This window comes from Anabrus simplex, chromosome 1 (assembly GCF_040414725.1).
Source record: "Anabrus simplex isolate iqAnaSimp1 chromosome 1, ASM4041472v1, whole genome shotgun sequence".
Taxonomy (NCBI): Eukaryota; Metazoa; Arthropoda; class Insecta; order Orthoptera; family Tettigoniidae; genus Anabrus; species Anabrus simplex.
This window is the reverse complement of record NC_090265.1, coordinates 479,366,077-479,383,188: the sequence shown is the minus strand read 5'-3', so window position 1 is coordinate 479,383,188 and position 17,112 is coordinate 479,366,077. Positions and strand designations below refer to the sequence as shown.

General features: G+C 42.1%; 1 protein-coding gene across 1 annotated transcript in view; it reads right to left on the bottom strand.

The window, feature by feature from the left end:
- LOC136867423 (hatching enzyme 1.2) overlaps nt 1–17,112 on the bottom strand; it is a 103,473-nt gene that overhangs the window by 20,344 nt on the left and 66,017 nt on the right. Inside the window, exons 5-6 of the mRNA XM_067144629.2 lie at nt 5,708–5,837; nt 1,268–1,464 (exon numbers count right to left, since the gene is read on the bottom strand). Of these exons, the coding sequence (XP_067000730.2) occupies nt 1,268–1,464; nt 5,708–5,837 (327 nt within the window). The remainder of the gene's footprint in view (nt 1–1,267; nt 1,465–5,707; nt 5,838–17,112) is intronic.

Genomic DNA, 17,112 nt, shown 5'->3' with positions numbered 1-17,112 from the left:
TATATTAGGTATGTTTGCGAAATTAATAACTGGTTCGCTAGAAGGTAGGTTGGGTTTTGGAAAGGTTATTCCACTGAAGCTTAACTTGTAGGATTCCAGCAAGGTATAGCAGATATCTTGGATTCAGGATGTCAAATGGACTTTATCGCGATTGACCTGTCTAAGGCATTTGATAGGGTGGATCATGGGAGACTACTGGCAAAAATGAGTGCAATAGGACTAGAAAAAAGAGTGACTGCATGGGTGGTTATATTTCTACAAAATAGAGCTCAGAGAATTAGAGTAGGCGAAGCTTTATCTGACCCTGTAATAATTAAGAGAGGAATTCCTCAAGGCAGTATTATTGGACCTTTATGCTTTCGTATATATTTAAATGATATGACTAAAGAAGTGGAATCAGCGATAAGGCTTTTGCGGATTCTGTTATTATGTAAAAGATAATAAATTAATTAGAAGGTTGTGAGCAACTGCAATACGACCTCGATAATCTTGTGAGATGGATAGTACGCAATGGTAGGATGATAAACGGGGTTAAATGTCAAGCTGTGAGTTTCACAAGCAGAAAAAGTCCTTTCTGTTTTAATTACTGCGTTTATGGGGTACCTAGGTGATAATATAAGTAAAGATTTTTATTGGGTAATACATAAATGGGATTGTAAATAAAGGGTACAAATCTATGCACATGGTTATGAGAATGTTTAGGGATTGTACTAAGGATGTAAAGGAGAGGGTATGTAAGTCTCTTGTAAGACGCCAACTAGAGTATGGTTCCAGTGTATGGGACCCTTAACAGGATTACTCTATTCGAGAACTGGAAAAATCCAAAGAAAAACAGCTCGATTTTTTGTGGGTGATTTCCGACAAAGAGTAGCGTTACGAAAATATTGCAAAGTTTGGGCTGGGAAGACTTGGGAGAAAGGAGACGAGCTGCTCGACTAAGCGGTATGTTCCGAGCTGTCAGTGGAGAGATGGCCTGGAACGACATTAGTAGACGAATAATTTTGAGTATCTTTAAAAGTAGGAAGGATCACAATATGAAGATAAAGGTGGACTTCAAGAGGACAAATTTGGACAAATATTCGTTCATAGGAAGGGGAATTAGGGATTGGAGTAAGTTACCAAGGGAAATGTTCAATACATTTTCAGATTGTTTGAAATCATTTAAGAACACTCTAGGGAAACAACAGATATGGAATCTGCCACCTGGGCGACTGCCCTAAATGCAGATCAGTAATGACGGCTTGAATAGCAGGTTATACGTACTCACCAGGAATTACATTCTCCAGAACGACATCAATGTAATCATCTCTGTCGGCCCTTGACTGCTCATGGAAGATTCCCAGCGCATGCATCAGTTCATGGAGAGATCGGCCTTCATTCCCCAAACAGTTAGGACCATTTCTGTCTGGAGGCTGTAGTGATACTATCTGCGGGCCCCCAAACCGTCCCACATAAGACCAGCACCTATAGAGTACATATGGTATTATCGGCAACTTTATCTACAGCAACAGTGTCAATATATTGTGTATACAGGGTAGTTAAGCAAAATTATTATATTTTGGAGAACAACGGATTATATGTGCATTATACAGTACCACAGTGCTGTTAACATGTTCATAACGCCCCATCTCGCACTTTAATTGTGTCCGACATAGTAAAACAACCGCTTGTTGACCATCTCCATAAATTACTACAAATTCGTATCGCTAGTTAATCCTTCGTTCTTTACAATACGAGTACATAATTTAGTGTCTGTATAATTTGAAACCTGAACGAGTATGGCAATACTTCAGAGAGGTTGCCGAAATAATTGTGTAGTATATCAACTTCATTTCTTATTCACTATTTGTAACCTCGGTAGTAAAGAGGATCGAGTGGGTTCCTCTATACTTGGACGCCTGTACAACAGAATTAATATTCTCACTTCGAGAGTACGTGGGTTCGAATCCCACTATCGGCGCCCTGAAGATAGTTTTCAGTGGGTTCCCATTTTTACATCAGGCAAATGCTTCGGGGCTGCCAACTGGTTGAATTCAAACCCACCATCTCCCTAACGCAAGCTCACAGGTACGCGACCCTAACCACACGGCCAACTCATTCGGTTTTCAGTTTAGTACAATACAATGGCCACGGCCATTACCTTCCCAGTCCTAGCTGTTCCCCATCTTTGTGTCGCCGGAAACCTACAATATGTCAGTGCGACGTTTGCGAGGCTGAGGGAGTCTTTCATTTTTACGCCCTTCGTGGCCCTTGTCTTTCTTTGGCCGATATCTTCATTTTTCGAAGTGTCGGATCCCTTCCATTTTTTCTCTCTGATTAGTGTTATATAGAGGATGGTTGCCTAGTTGTACTTTCTCTTAAAACAATAATCACCACCACCACCACCTGAGGTTACTTTGCGGAGTACTGAATCTTCAGTGGGCCTACCGTGCCACAGAGTCCTTATGCTGTGTATGTTTATGGAAAATGTAATCGTGATATATGTTTCGATGTTTATTATTGATCCTTCGGAAAAGATCAGCGAGATTGTGTGATGTCTGCTCACTGTTGTGAGCTAGTGTTCAACAAGCGAATCATTGTTTTCACATTATTTACATTACGTTGTATTGTGATTTAAGTGCTCTAATCCGCACTGATTCGATTTTTTTTTTGACAGTATGATGGGGATATAGCCTTTAATGCTAGTGCTTCTACTGTTCGAGCCACTCAGCCTGGCTCATGCATTGTCAGCTGGCATAGTAGATATATGAAATGTGTGATAAGTCGGAACCTGACAGGCGAAGCAAAACGAAACGTAGGTCTAAATATAGCCTTACTTTTAAGAGCATACTGCATAACCCGGACAACTGATACATGCATATGATCCATGAAGCTACAACCCTCTTATAAATCCCTCCCTGGCCCAAAAATAAAGGACCGTTTCTTAACAACTGATGCTTAGCAATCAAACAAATTTCTGGCCAAAAATAGCAAGCTGTTCGCTCTGTAAATTTCGGCAAAAAAATTAGAAAAATAATGCATCTCAAATTATTAACACAACAACCTTATACTAGTCTCGAACGTAACACAGCCTACTAGCGCTCAGAAGTAATCTAAGAACACACCAGAAATCACAACAATATAATAATAATAATAATAATAATAATAATAATAATAATAATAATAATAATAATAATAATAAAATCTACAGCTTGTTTCCAGTCGTTTGACCGGGTCAGGAATGGAATGAATGAAGCCCCAATCTAGCGGCGAGGATAGGAATTGTGCCGGCTGCCAAAGCCTGTCGCACTCCACTGGGGCAGTGATTAATGACTGACAGATGAAATTAAATTATATTGGGGAGTGTTGCTGGAATGAAAGATGACAGGGAAAACCGAAGTACCCGGAGAAAAACCTGTCCCGCCTCCGCTTTGTTCAGCACAAATCTCACATGGAGCGGCCGGGATTTGAACCACGGAGCCCAGTGGTGACAGGCCGGCGCGTTGCCGCCTGAGCCACGGAAGCTCACCAATAAATAATAACACACACACACAAACAAATATACATGTATGTCTGTGTACGTCTACTCCTTAGTCCGTTTCCTAATACAGGTCGGGGAAATACAAAAACACGTTATTTTGTCACAATTGAAGCCAATTATTTTCAGTTTCGACTCGGTTAATTTATAACTGTTAGGTTCTTCAGTCTCTCGAAACTAATTTGTAAATGTATATGCAGTATTTAGAAACTACCAGAAGAAGAAAGCATATGATAACAGGATTATAAATTACCTCTATTTATTCATAAATAACTTTTAACATATTGAAGAACCTACCGGTAACAGTTACAAATTAAAAACATGTTAATCACAATGAATGTAAAACACACACAACTGGCTTTGAAGCTAATTTAGATCAAGCACCGCTACCAGCAGCCATTTCGGACCTCTGCCATGGAGTCGGATTATATAATTCCAAAGAATCTGCAACATATCACTCGTTGCTGTCATGGGTAAAAGAGGTGGCTCATCCGAGTCGCATAAAGGAATGGTTATCTGTTTTCGAGCCAGGGGTGACGGTATTTCTGAAACAGTACAGTTTTCGAACTTTTCGCGGTCAGGTCGAAAACGATGCCCTCATCTCTATTTACTACAATGGCGGGGAAAAACGATCTGACACTACTAACACACAAGACTACTAACCACACAGGCAGAGCCACCAGGCTATGGAATAAACTGTGGAAGAAGAAGTACTCATTTGCTAAGCAATTGTGGTGATGACATTTAAGCAGAATCAACTAGATTGCATGTTTTTCTACTACACCGAATACGAAAACCCATTGGTTTTTATTTCTTTCAATGTGTATGTTATTGTCTACAAAACATCCTATACAGAGTGTATCAAAAGTAGAGGTACAAACTGCGGGGACGAGTAGAGAACACTGAAAGAGAGAAAAGTCTTACCAGATGTAGGGCCTAAGTCTGGAAACAAAAACCATTTCCGAGTTGTGACGTTGTCAGTGGTGGTGATTATTGTTTTAAAAGGAAGTACAACTGGGCAACCATCCTTTGTTGATACTAATCAGAGGGTCCGAATCCACGGCTAAATGCTTAGCGTGCTGGCCTTTGGTCCAAGAGGTCCCAGGTTTGATTTCCGGCTGAGTCAACGATTTTAACCTTAAATGGTTAATTCCAATGGTTCGGGGACTGGGTGTGTGTGCCGTCTTCAGCATTATAATTCATCATAGTTAGGGCTCCATTTCTCACCTATCAGGCGTCAACTCGAAAGACCTGCACCAGGCCTCTCCGGAGGCCACACGACATTATTATTATTATTATTATTATTATTATTATTATTATTATTATTATTATTATTATTATTATTATTAGAGTGAAAAAATTAAGGGGTCCAACACTTCGAAAAATAAGGTATTGATCAAAGAATGACAAAGAACATCAAATGCGCGAAAATGAAAGACTCCTTAGGTCTCCACGCGTAATAGCGTCGGGGCCGAAAAATAAAAAAGAGTTGACCAAGGGAGGTCGGATAGAATTGATGAAAGCGATCAGCCTGGCACAAGTAAGAGGAAATAATGCCAGGACTCAGCTAAGGGCCCCATGGTCGCCAACTCACACTCCCAAGTTAAGAGCCCCTTGGGCCTCTTTTAGTTGCCTCTAACTACAGGCAAGGGATGCCATGGGTGTTATTCCTCAACCCCCACCTACAAGGGGAGTGACATTATCACATTATAATGCTTGCCATGCTTTGTATTCCAGCTACCAGGCTCCACACTGGATGTGAAGAGCGTCTTGTATGTGTAGCAGTTGTCGCAGTACACCACACATGATCTAACGAAGAGATGGTCGACATCCATTTCGTGAACGGATGTGCCAACGCAAGAGATGCCGTGACAACTTCTTCAAATGTCACTACAAATACAAGCCACAGTTGACATTCAACGTGGAGCCTTGTACCTCGAACGTAAATAACGTTCTGACAGTTGTAAATGTGATTTCATTATATCTCCGAAACGTTTGGTTACCGGGCCTACGTATATTAGGACTTCTTTCCTTGTTTCATTGCTCCGCAGTTTGTGCCTATAATTTTGAAACACGCTGCATATTAGAGAATGGCCCAAATTGACTACAAGACTCGAGAAATCGATATGCTGAAGGTTCTTCCATATACCAAAATATTCCGTACACCAAAGTAATACTGTGTATACTTACCCTTTGGGGTTCTTGATTGGCCAAATGAGTAGGAAATCTTTAGCTTTCCCATCCCATGGTACAAATTTGATGCAAGTCATGAAGTTGAGAGTCACGATTGCTTTATAGATGGTGACATGGTCGTCTACCTCTGAAACACAAACATACAATATTATACAGTACAGGTTAATGAAACGTTTGCCGTATTTTCGTCTGCATATTTACTGCTGCTGGATCTGCGACATTATTAAGCAAATTGACAGACTGCAGATGTTCTTTAAGCGGATACGCACGTATATATAGTTATATACACTGCCGGGGAAAAAAATGATTACACCTTCTTAGAGTTTTCCAATTCACTCAAGATTTAGTGTTGAAACAGCATATGGAGTACATGAAATGATTACATTTACAGATCAATAGCTCAAGCGGTACTGAGGTACCAGGTGTCGATCCATGCTGAAACACCCATATTAGTACGTGGTGTATCCTCCACGGACGGCAATGCAGGCTCTGATTCTGGCATCCGTTCGATCATACAGTTGGCGAATACTGTCTTGGGATACATTATTCCACATCTGTTCGACCTGCTCACGTAGTTCTACAAGAGTTGTGGGTTGACGAGTTGCACGTGTCAGTTGTCGTCTCAACATATTCCACACGTGCTCGATGGGAGACGAGTCCGGAGATCGTGCTGGCTAGGGAAGTTTCTGCACGTCTTGCAGAGCACTTTGAGTTTCACGCGCAGTGTGTGGCCGAGCATTATTCTGTTGGAACAACGCATCACCATCCTGTTGCAAAAATGGAAAAAGAACGGATTGTACAATATTCTGCACGTACCGAGCTCTAGTCAGCGTCCCCTCCACAAACATCAAAGGTGAACGAGTGCTGTAGTTTAGCGCACCCAAGACTATAAGGCTTGGGTGGGACCAGTGTGCCTTGGACGAATGCACTCTACGAGACAGCGCTCGCCAGGTCTACGTCGTACACGCAGGCGACCATCACTTGCGTGCAGGCAGAATCTGCTTTCATCTCTGAAGACCACGGCCCTCTATTCCATCTTCTGACTGATCCTCTGACGGTATCACTCAAGCCATGCACGTCGATGTTATGGCGTAAGTGGAAGACAAGCTAGAGGTGTGCGTGCCCGTAGTCCCACTGCTAATAACTGGTTGACAACAGTTCGTGTTGACACTTCTCTACTCACAAACCCTCTTATCTGCGCTGTGGTAGCTGTACGATCTACCACTGCTGCCCTTAAAAAGGACGATCTCGGCGGACGTCTGTGCTGCGCGGACGTCCAGAACATCGCCTACGGGTGTGAGAATTTTCACGTGACCATTTCAACCAGCATCGTTGCCAGTGGCGGCTCGTGCTGAATAATGTTGGTGGTTCTGCTCTCTGACGCCCAGTCCATTGCAGTAAGTGTAATAGACAAATCTAATTCGTATTGCATACGGAATGTGTCAGCTGAGCTCGTGTGAACCCATCCTCCAACCCCGCGGAAACGCTTTACTCCATGTCCTATCAGTGTGAAATTCTCGAAAATGTACCGAAATAATACAGGTAGACGTTCATCTCAATTTGTAAGACCCCGATTTCGGGGGACATCGACAATATAAATAACTCACTTGTACAAAAGCAATTAAAAAGTTACAAAAAAAACAAAGCCCCTCTTCCTCTTATCGAAAAAAAAATGTTGACCAACGACACATTCATATTTACAAAGGTTCCGAGACCTGCATATATCTTTGGCAGCCGGCTTCTTAATGGAGGGGGAACATGTTCTGTAGGTACTAGCGTTTCTGTTTACATTTTCATGACTACCTAACTAGGAAGAATTCACTGCCATTACGGAGAAACATAGTCATGATTACTTGTAGGCCTAAGAACTCGCTCATTCGCTTCGTACGAGAGAGAATGTTTTCGGTCGTTGGATATAATTTTGCTGAAGTCCTGGTCATTTACACCAAAGATAGAAAAATATACACACCCCCAATCATAAGGTACCGTACGTTGTTTGAAGACTCAACATGGACAGTAAATTGATTTTGTGTTAGTTAATCACAACCATCCTCTTTTATCACGCATTTATCCTGTACCGGTTTTTAAGCTATTTGGGCTTTCTTTCTACTGAACAGAAGCATCACAACTATACTGTAGTATCTGAGAATGTTGACATGTAAGAATGTTAACCTATATCAATATCCACACAGTTTTATAAGTTCTCTATTTACACTGATGAGTACAATGGAGGGATCTTTTCCCAAACAGCTGAGATTTCAACATGCTCGCTCGCTGCAGCGATTCTCTCACGGACGGTGGCGCTGTCTAGTGTATTATTTACTAACTCTATGGTCACGGGAACAGGCCAGACGTACTGCAAGGCGTGCAGTTCATACAGAACTTTATGGGCGACCCTTAGCCACCTATCAGAAGAAAGTCGTAGTTAAGTGTGCTCTCCTAATGTTCCGTCGTTCACAGATCTAAACAGGGTTGCCAGATCACCAGCAGCTGTATGCGTATCGATCTTTGGCTCGATATAAACACTCAATGTGAAGGATGGGATCGCTAATCGCTATATATTACTGTATATCTTTCATTGTGGTGGTTCTGCAGCTCTGATCGTTGCACAACTGACACAGCACGTCTATCTTGTGTGGCATTTCTCCGAAGGGATCATCCAGCCACTCGGAAGGCCACAATTTGACCCCTGTCAAACTCGCTCATTCGGCTGTAGAAAACACGAGTGCGTCTTCGTGGCATGGCACCTGTTTGATTTACACGTTTACATCACACTGAGCCTTATGACTGTAAACGTTCCCTATTAATGGGTACACGCAGATGGCGCTCTGGCAGCTATGTTACTACGCTATCTGTTCGTGAACGACGTTGAAACCATTATCAGTACTTCTACTATACCGCAGGTGTCATCTGCCGTTGTCGGAGCAAAATCGATGTCGTCTTTATTAAGGAAACAACATCCTGTATTTAGAGGTTGCCATTAAAACGAGAGTAATACATATCAAACTGTATCAATAAAATTTTACCAATTAAGGAAACCTTGAAAATATAATGTGCATTATGGTAAATGTAAAGATGGCGTTATGACTAGTGCGATACTTCCGCGCTGTAGAGCTGGTTGGTGTCTTAGGATCTTAATGGAGCCTCGGAGTATGGGGGCCTTCATAGAATAAAAGAGTGGTCGCGAATGTGATTAAGAACTATATGATTTGCAATGCCATATCTCCTATCAAAATGATATACAATGAACAGTTATCTTCTTTCTCTTTTCCCTTTATGCCCTCGCAGGCGTCGGGTCCTTCAGCCAATTCCAATATGAAGTCCGGTCCTGTGCCAATCTTCTCAATTCTGCTGGAGTCTTTCCCCTCTTTCGTGCCAGATCAAAGACGTAGGTGTCCCACTCCAGCCTCGGTCGTCCCCTCCCTCTTTTTCCCTCTGGTCTTGCTTGGAATATTTGTTTAGGCTTCCTTTCCTCTTCCATCGTCACCAGGTGTCCCAACCATCCAAGTTCCTTCTTTTCAATTAAACTAATCAGTGGACCGATGGGCTAGATGTTAGGCCCCTTTAAACAACAAGCATCATCATCAAACTAATCAGTGGTTCTTGGTTAAGACACCCTTCCCTTGTCCTAATATTTCTAACCATTGTCATTCCAACTGTTTTACACAAGTACTTCATTTCTGTGGCAGTGAGTCTACTCTCTAAATTACTCTGAAGTGTCCAGCTTTCAGATCCGTACGTCAGCACTAGAAGATATAGATTTGTATATTCTCATTTTTGTTTTCCTGGTAACTTCTCTCTTTCCTATGATGGTATTGTTAATATTATAATATAAATTGTTAGCTTTATGGATTCTGTGATTTATTTCAGAAACCACTTTCCCATCTGCTATTATGATGCTGCCTAAATATTCAAACTGCTGAACCTGTTCTAAAAGCTCATTCTGCCATTCGATGTTAAGGGCTTTTTGTTCTTTCCTAGTAAGGTGCATAACTTTGACGGATCCTTAATATAGTCTTCAAATTCCATATTTGCTCAGCGCATGATCGGTCTTTCCTGAAACCCGCTTGGCACTCGCCGATCAGGCGATCTGTCTGTTTTTCTAGACGGTTTAAGAGAGCTTTAGAAATAATTGTGTATGTGAACTGTAGTAGGGATATGCCTCTTTAGTTGTTTGCATCCTCCTAGTCGCCTTTTTTTTCTGTGCAATTGGTGTATTAATCTGCACTTTCAATCCTACGGGATCGTTTCAGTTTCCCAGATTTCTACTAGGATTGCATGAATTCTACTTACGAGGTCATCTCGTATTTTCCACATCCCCGCGGTGATGCCATCCTCTCTAGGCACTTTATTATTTTTAAGTGATCGGATGATCTCTGCTGTTTCCTGTATTGTCGGGGGTTGTGAATCAGGGTTCGGCATGGGCTTTTCGAAGTTCAGGCTTTCTTTTGGAGGATCACAGTTGAAGAGATCTCGGAAGTAGTCAGCTAGAATTGTGCAGTTCTCTTTGGTGTTCGTTTCTAATGATCCTTTTGTTCCGCCTGCAGCAGTCACTGGATGGACTGAGTAGTTCAGTGGTTGCTGTTGCCGGTCCCAAGCCCGGGTAAAAAAGGAGGGTCGGTTTTGACTACATATTCGGTCAACCGTAAAAAATAATTTAGCCAGAAGACATCAAGAGATGCCTCTCGATCTCAGCAATCGAGTTGTAATCTTGTGAACAGACCATTATGATCACCCCTGCATGTATATTCAACTTGCAACATTGGCATGATGGATATCACAGCAACTACCCCAGGCTCCGGACACACCAAGCCCGGTTTCTCCCGATCATCGGATTCTGGGGGATCGGGGGCATCATGCAGAGAAGAGTCGGAGCTCCTCAAAATCTCTTCGTCCCAAGAAAAGTATCTTATTATTATTATTATTATTATTATTATTATTATTATTATTATTATTATTATTATTATTATTATTTCTTTCTTTCTTTCTTTCTTTCTTTCTTTCTTTCTTTCTTTCTTTCTTTCTTTTTATACTCGTTTAACCTCCAGAGTTAGTTTTTCCCTCGGACTCAGTGAGGGATTCCACCTCTACCACCTCAAGAGCAGTGTCCTGGAGCGTGAGACTTTGGGTCTGGGGATACAACTGGGTGGGAGGACCAGTACCTCGCCCAGGCGGCCTCATCTGCTATGCTGAACAGGGACCTTGTGGGAGTATGGGGAGATTGGAAGACATAAACAAGGAAGAGGGAAGGAAGCGACCGTGGCCGTAAGTTAGGTACCATCCCAGTATTTGTCCAGGAGAAGTGAGAAACCACGGAAAATCACTTCGAGGATGGCTGAGGTAGGAATCGAACCCACCTTCTATTCAGTTGACCTCCCAAGCCTGAGTGAACCCCGTTCTAGCCTTCGTACCACTTTTCAAATTTCTTGGCAGAGCCGGGAATCGAACCCGGACCTCCAGGGGTGGCAGCTAATCACACTAACCACTATACCACATAGGCGGACGTTATTATTATTATTATTATTATTATTATTATTATTATTATTATTATTGTATGGTTTTCAGTACCGGGAGTGTCCGAGGGCATGGTCGGCGCGCCTGGTTAAAGTTTTTCTATTTTACGTCCATGGGCGGAAAGTCATTATTCCGTACGCTGAAGGAAGAGCCTCTTCGAGGGTAACGACCTCTCTCAGGTCAAGGCGATTTGAGGTAAGGAGAAGGTGAGGGGTTGGCAGCCATGGTCTATAACTAAGGACTGTTCCGCAATTCGCCTTAGTGAAGGAGAATGGGAAAATCAGGGAAAATCGTTCTCAGGACAGCCAACGGTCGAGATCAACCCCAATCCGTCTCCCGAATGTGTAAGTATAAGACCACGGTAGAGCCATGGCCACCGGTCCTCTGCTCGGTTGGTCGGTCGGAATGCAGAGTTATAGAGCTGTGGACCAGCCATAGCCACCCGCCGACTTGGATGTGGGATGATGGTGGTGATGATAATGAAATAGCGAAAATGTGAAATCCGGTATCGGTACATAGCCTAGAATAAGTAACATCGAGGAGTCTGCTCAAGGCTTAATGTCCTCGTTCGACGAACGAATCACCATCACCCACGTCATATGCCCTCATTCCATATGAACACTGCGGAGAAGTTTGGAAGTGAATACAGGCTTTCGGCACGCAATCTGGTGATTAGAAACTGTAAACCTCCACCACTCCTACCCTGTCGACCAACATTCTGATGATGAAAATTTCTTCCGCCAACGGAATTCGAACCGGCTAACCACGGTATCACACCACATAGACTTGAAGCCACCAGTCGGGCTAGGATTCTGACGATACGGTATATTTTGTTTGGTAGCTGCAATTTGTTGCAGAGTTAAATACAGGGTATATCTAAATTACTGTAGTTAAGGACAGAAGGTCGGTAATTGCTTTCATTGACAACAGACTAATGAAATGTTCACCACGCGCAGTGCGTAATTTCAGGAATCTAGCCGGCCAAAAATCGTATCTCGGAAACTAATGGACCGATTTACATAAAACTTAGTATGAAACTGCTATTATTGGAGATAATTAAGTGTGTGGTCAATCAAATACAAAGAACAAATTACTACGCCAGGAATAGAATCATTAATCTTTGTAATTTTAATCATTTTTCATTATAGCTTTAAGAAATTAAATAGATGTTAATAGTGGGACATGATGTTTAGAATGTTTAAAATCAGATACAGGGATACATGTACTTGCCAAACAATTTAATCATTAGATGCAGTTACATATGAATCGCTATCGTCTCTTTCATTAACTCCTTCGGCAGAACCAGATGCAGGAGGCTCAGACAGTAAGTTGAGCACTTCTCGTGAAAGCGGAATCAACTTCCTCCTCCTTGATTTCCCTAAGCTGGTAATATAAGGGTCCGATGATATAAGCAGCCTATGGAAAAGGTCAGTATTTGTGTCTTTCTGGAAAGTTTCCTATTATCTTTATTCCTAGTCTCCTGGGCTTCCTTGGAGGAATGTCCAATAGGTATAATACAGTGGCATGACCCATGAGTTTGTGCAAAGTTAGAGGCATATAGTACGATTTGTATTTTTGTAAGTACAATTGTATAGTTACCTTTGCGTACATGTCAAATGTTACTTTATCAATGGCATACCCACACGAAAGAGTTTCTACGATGGCACGTAGATGCTTATTAAATTTATATCTACTCCAGTAATATCCGCAGAAGTGGAAGCCTCTCTGAAAAATCTTCTAGCGGTTTCCATCATTGGTATTGCCAGCACTTTCCTTTGGATATCAACCAATAGGCGCGTTTCCTCCCTGCACTTCTGTAGTGAAGTCATCTACAGTATTTATTTATTGCGTGTGTATTTTAGGCTTTAAATCAGTGCGTAAATGTATTGTGTTGAATGAGAGTTATGCGATAAGCCTACGTGTCTGATTTATTCCTTTAACATTAATACTGTGATCTTTTGTAGTCATCTGCAGTATTTATTTACTGCGTCTGTCTGTTTGTCCGTTCTCTAGCTTTTATTGTCTGGATAAATTTATTAAATGCAATTAAATACATCACTCGCCCCTCAAGTCCATAAAAATTATGTGTCTATTTTCTCTCGCAATTTGCCTTATACTTCAGTGCTGAGGTTTCTTATGTGCCGTAGTTTACCTATGATTCTGTACGAACCGAACCCCACGTCCCCTTCAGTTCATAAAGGTAATTTTTAGCTTAGTTTCTTCAGCCTTTTGTCTTGAACTTACATACTGAATTTCACAAATTTATGTGCCGCCGTTTTCCCGTGATGGCGTTGAGCGGAGCCGTTCGTTATGGCAACCCTGTTGTCATAAGAGCAATACTGTTTCCTTAACATGGAATGAGCTATAGTAGGCTAATGGCAGGCTCATCCTGACATTGTTGTGATGCACGTCCTTCTGCATGGCTCATTTTCTGTTCGAACTAACTTTTATTGTACTTCAGCAATTTGTCCCTTTTTCTACCATATTTTGTCCAGCGTGATCGAATTTTAGCACACAAAATACTGACAGATTTCCTTATTGACTTGGATATATCCTCGGAACAATCCTCGAAGCCTAAATGTTCAATTACAACATTCGCAATATCATCGTTCCGCTTATATTCCTCCGGGTTACAGAGTACATGGCTTCTGAAAAATATTAATTACTCTCATGGTCGCGCCTGGTCGCAGCAAAAAGTCACAGTTTTCTATTCATTGAAGTATATATAACTCATCTAAAAGACTTTCATTGCGGAAATCAAAGGCAATCCATTTTGAAAGTCAGCTCAAATATTTGTATGATTAGATAGCGCTTGGACACCGTGTACCTGAATTTTAAGTGCATATTTCGGGCAACAATATAGTAATTTTTAGAAAATGCTACATACTATATAAAAATAAATACCTTCATAATATATAATCACATTGCAAACTAAAGAAATATTTAATTCTGATGTCTTTACTGAGTCCTCACATAATAATAACTGCGCGCTCACCTCGCTAGAATATGATGCTCTAACGGAGAAGAGCCACTTTAGGCCTTCGGTGAGAATAGATAATCAGACAGCGCGACTTTTCAATACTTAATTACTGTACCCAAGAGTCTTATAAATACAACTCACAGAAAATGCGCACCAAAGACAAGGGTTGAAAATATTATTTTTGGCCGGCTGGATGCTAGAAATTACCCACTGTGCCACGTATATGTAGAATATTCTTAAACGTCACTATACATTTTAAAGTATGATTCAGTTCGTCCTATGTGTGGCTGAAGCAATTTGCTTAGGTACGTTCGGGACTCTTGGTATTTCGTCAACAAGTTGTCAACTATAAGCCTTCAACCTAATGCACTTTTGGTGAGTTTCGATGTGGAGTCCTTGCTCACTAAAGTGCCAGTTGACTCGGTCATGTCTCTCATGAACATCTGTTCCCTGAGGACGTTACTAACTAGGGAACACATACATGTGTTACACTCGGATTCGATTGAAATTTGGTAGGAATATTCGTGGGAGGCAGTAGAATGTTAAGGTGAAAACTGCATGTGCCCAGCGCAAGTTTAAACGCCAAAATTGAACAAATAAATAGTCGTAAAATTAGAAGTGCCGCGGGAGTATCGGGGTGTGGCGGAGAGGTAGGAAGGAGCGAAGCAGCGGACGTGAACCAACCAGGCTGTAACGAGCTGCGCCAGCAGCCAGGCAGCGTATAGTTAGCGCGTTCCCCTTAACGTCCCGATCAGATGTGCAAAACGTAAATATGAAAACAGCACACGAAACAAGTATACAAAGGACGATGTTTGAACGATGCCAATAAGGTTTGAAAAATTCACGCCCGAGCTTTTGTTACTCATTGTAATTTTTCAAACCTTATTGGCATCGTTGTTCAAACATCGTCCTTTGTATACTTGTTTCGTGTGCTGTTTTCATATTTACGTTTTGCACATCTGATCGGGAAGATAAGGGGAACGCGCTAACTATACGCTGCCTGGCTGCTGGCGCAGCTCGATACAGCCCGGTTGGTTCACGTCCGCTGCTTCGCTCCTTCCTACCTCTCCGCCACACCCCGATACTCCCGCGGAACTTCTAATTTTACGACTATTTATTTGTTCAAATTTGGCGTTTAAACTTGCGCTGGACACATGCAGTTTTCACCTTAGCATTCTACTGCCTCCCACGAATATTCCTACCAAATTTCAGCCGAATCCGAGTGTAACACATATATGTGTTCCCTCGTAAGCTATTTTACCACTGCACGACTTCCAGCTATTTCTTGTGGAGTGGGAAATTTTACGAACAGACGGACGGAGTGGCTATGGGAAGTCTACTTTCGCCCGTAGTGGCTAATTTCTTTATGGAGCATTTTGAGGAGGAGGCTATTGCTTCAGCGCCCGTCAAACCTAAGATTTGGTTGAGGTATATTGATGATTCATTTGTGGTCTGGACAGACGGTCCTGAAAAACTTCATCTATTTCTAAACCACCTAAATCAGCAACATCCTTCAATTAAATTCACTATGGAGATGGACGGATGCCTTCCTTTCTTGGATGTTCTACTAAAAAAGAAACCGGACGGCTCCTTAGGGCATACCGTCTGTCGTAAGCCTACCCACACAAATCGCTATCTTCTTGCAGATTCTCACCACCATCCAGCACAAAAACAAGGCATTCTCACGAAACTCACCAAGGGGGGAGACGAATTTGTGAGCCATCAAATATCCAGGTGGAGATGGACACACTCAAAGTCCCGTTCAAGGGTAATGGTTACAGCGATTTGCAGATTCATAGAGCCCTACATCCCAGAGAAACGACCAAGCAAAGCTCACAGAAGGAAGAAGTGAAGAGAACTGCGTACCTGCCTTACATTCACAACACCGCCGATCGAACTGCTAAGGTGCTCCGCAAACACAATATAAAAACCACGTTTGGCACCATCACTAAACTTGCTCACAGTCTGGGTAAAAACAAGGACAAATTGTCCCCACTTTTACATGCCGCGGTATACGCAATTTCCTGTACTTGCGGCAAGGTATACAGTAGCCAAGCATGCCAGTCCATTGGCACTCGTATCAAGGTACATGAACGAAATATTCGTCTTAACCAGCCAGACAAATCAGCAATAGTTGAGCATGCTCTATCGTCGGGTCATGATGTCATGTTCCAAGATGCTTGAGCTCTTACCCACACTGGACACTACAGGTCCAGGATTATACGGGAAGCTGTGGAAATGCGTAGAAATCCTAACAATTTCAACATGGACACTGGCTATCAATTAAGTAATGCGTGGTTGCCAGCCATTAAGGATTTACGTAGGTAGTTCCCCTACCCTGTCCCTTCACTATTGTTCGTTTCGGTGTTTTCCAAATTCGTATTTTCCTCATCGCCAGATGTTTCATTCCAGTCTTGTATCTATGTCATACTTTCATATGTGTGTACTCCTGTTGTCATGTGACTCCGTCCAGACTGATTCTGATGGTTCCGTCAGCTTCCGCTTCGAACGCTAGCACTGTATCGCGTCCGGTGAGCCATCTGGTGACGAATGAACGTACCACTTCCACTTCTATTACGCAACGTCTAAATTCAAACCTCATTTCTTGAGAAGCCATCCTCGTGAACAGTCGAGATTTCCTTCAGATGACGCAGTGTAAAATTTTCTGCGAAACGTAAAGAATTTCACCTTATTTTCTTGACACGTCATAAGCCCAAAAGCCTATAGCATGTCTATAAGTAACATGTTCATTAGTGAAGGCGACCACAGCCAAAAACACAATAAAGCTAACTTTTCTCGAAAACCATTAGTTACGAAGAAAATGTATAGGATGCTTCTTGAAGAAAATTTAATTTCAATACTACATGGTGCACTTCATTTTTCGATACGGCCAACTGTTTACCCGTTA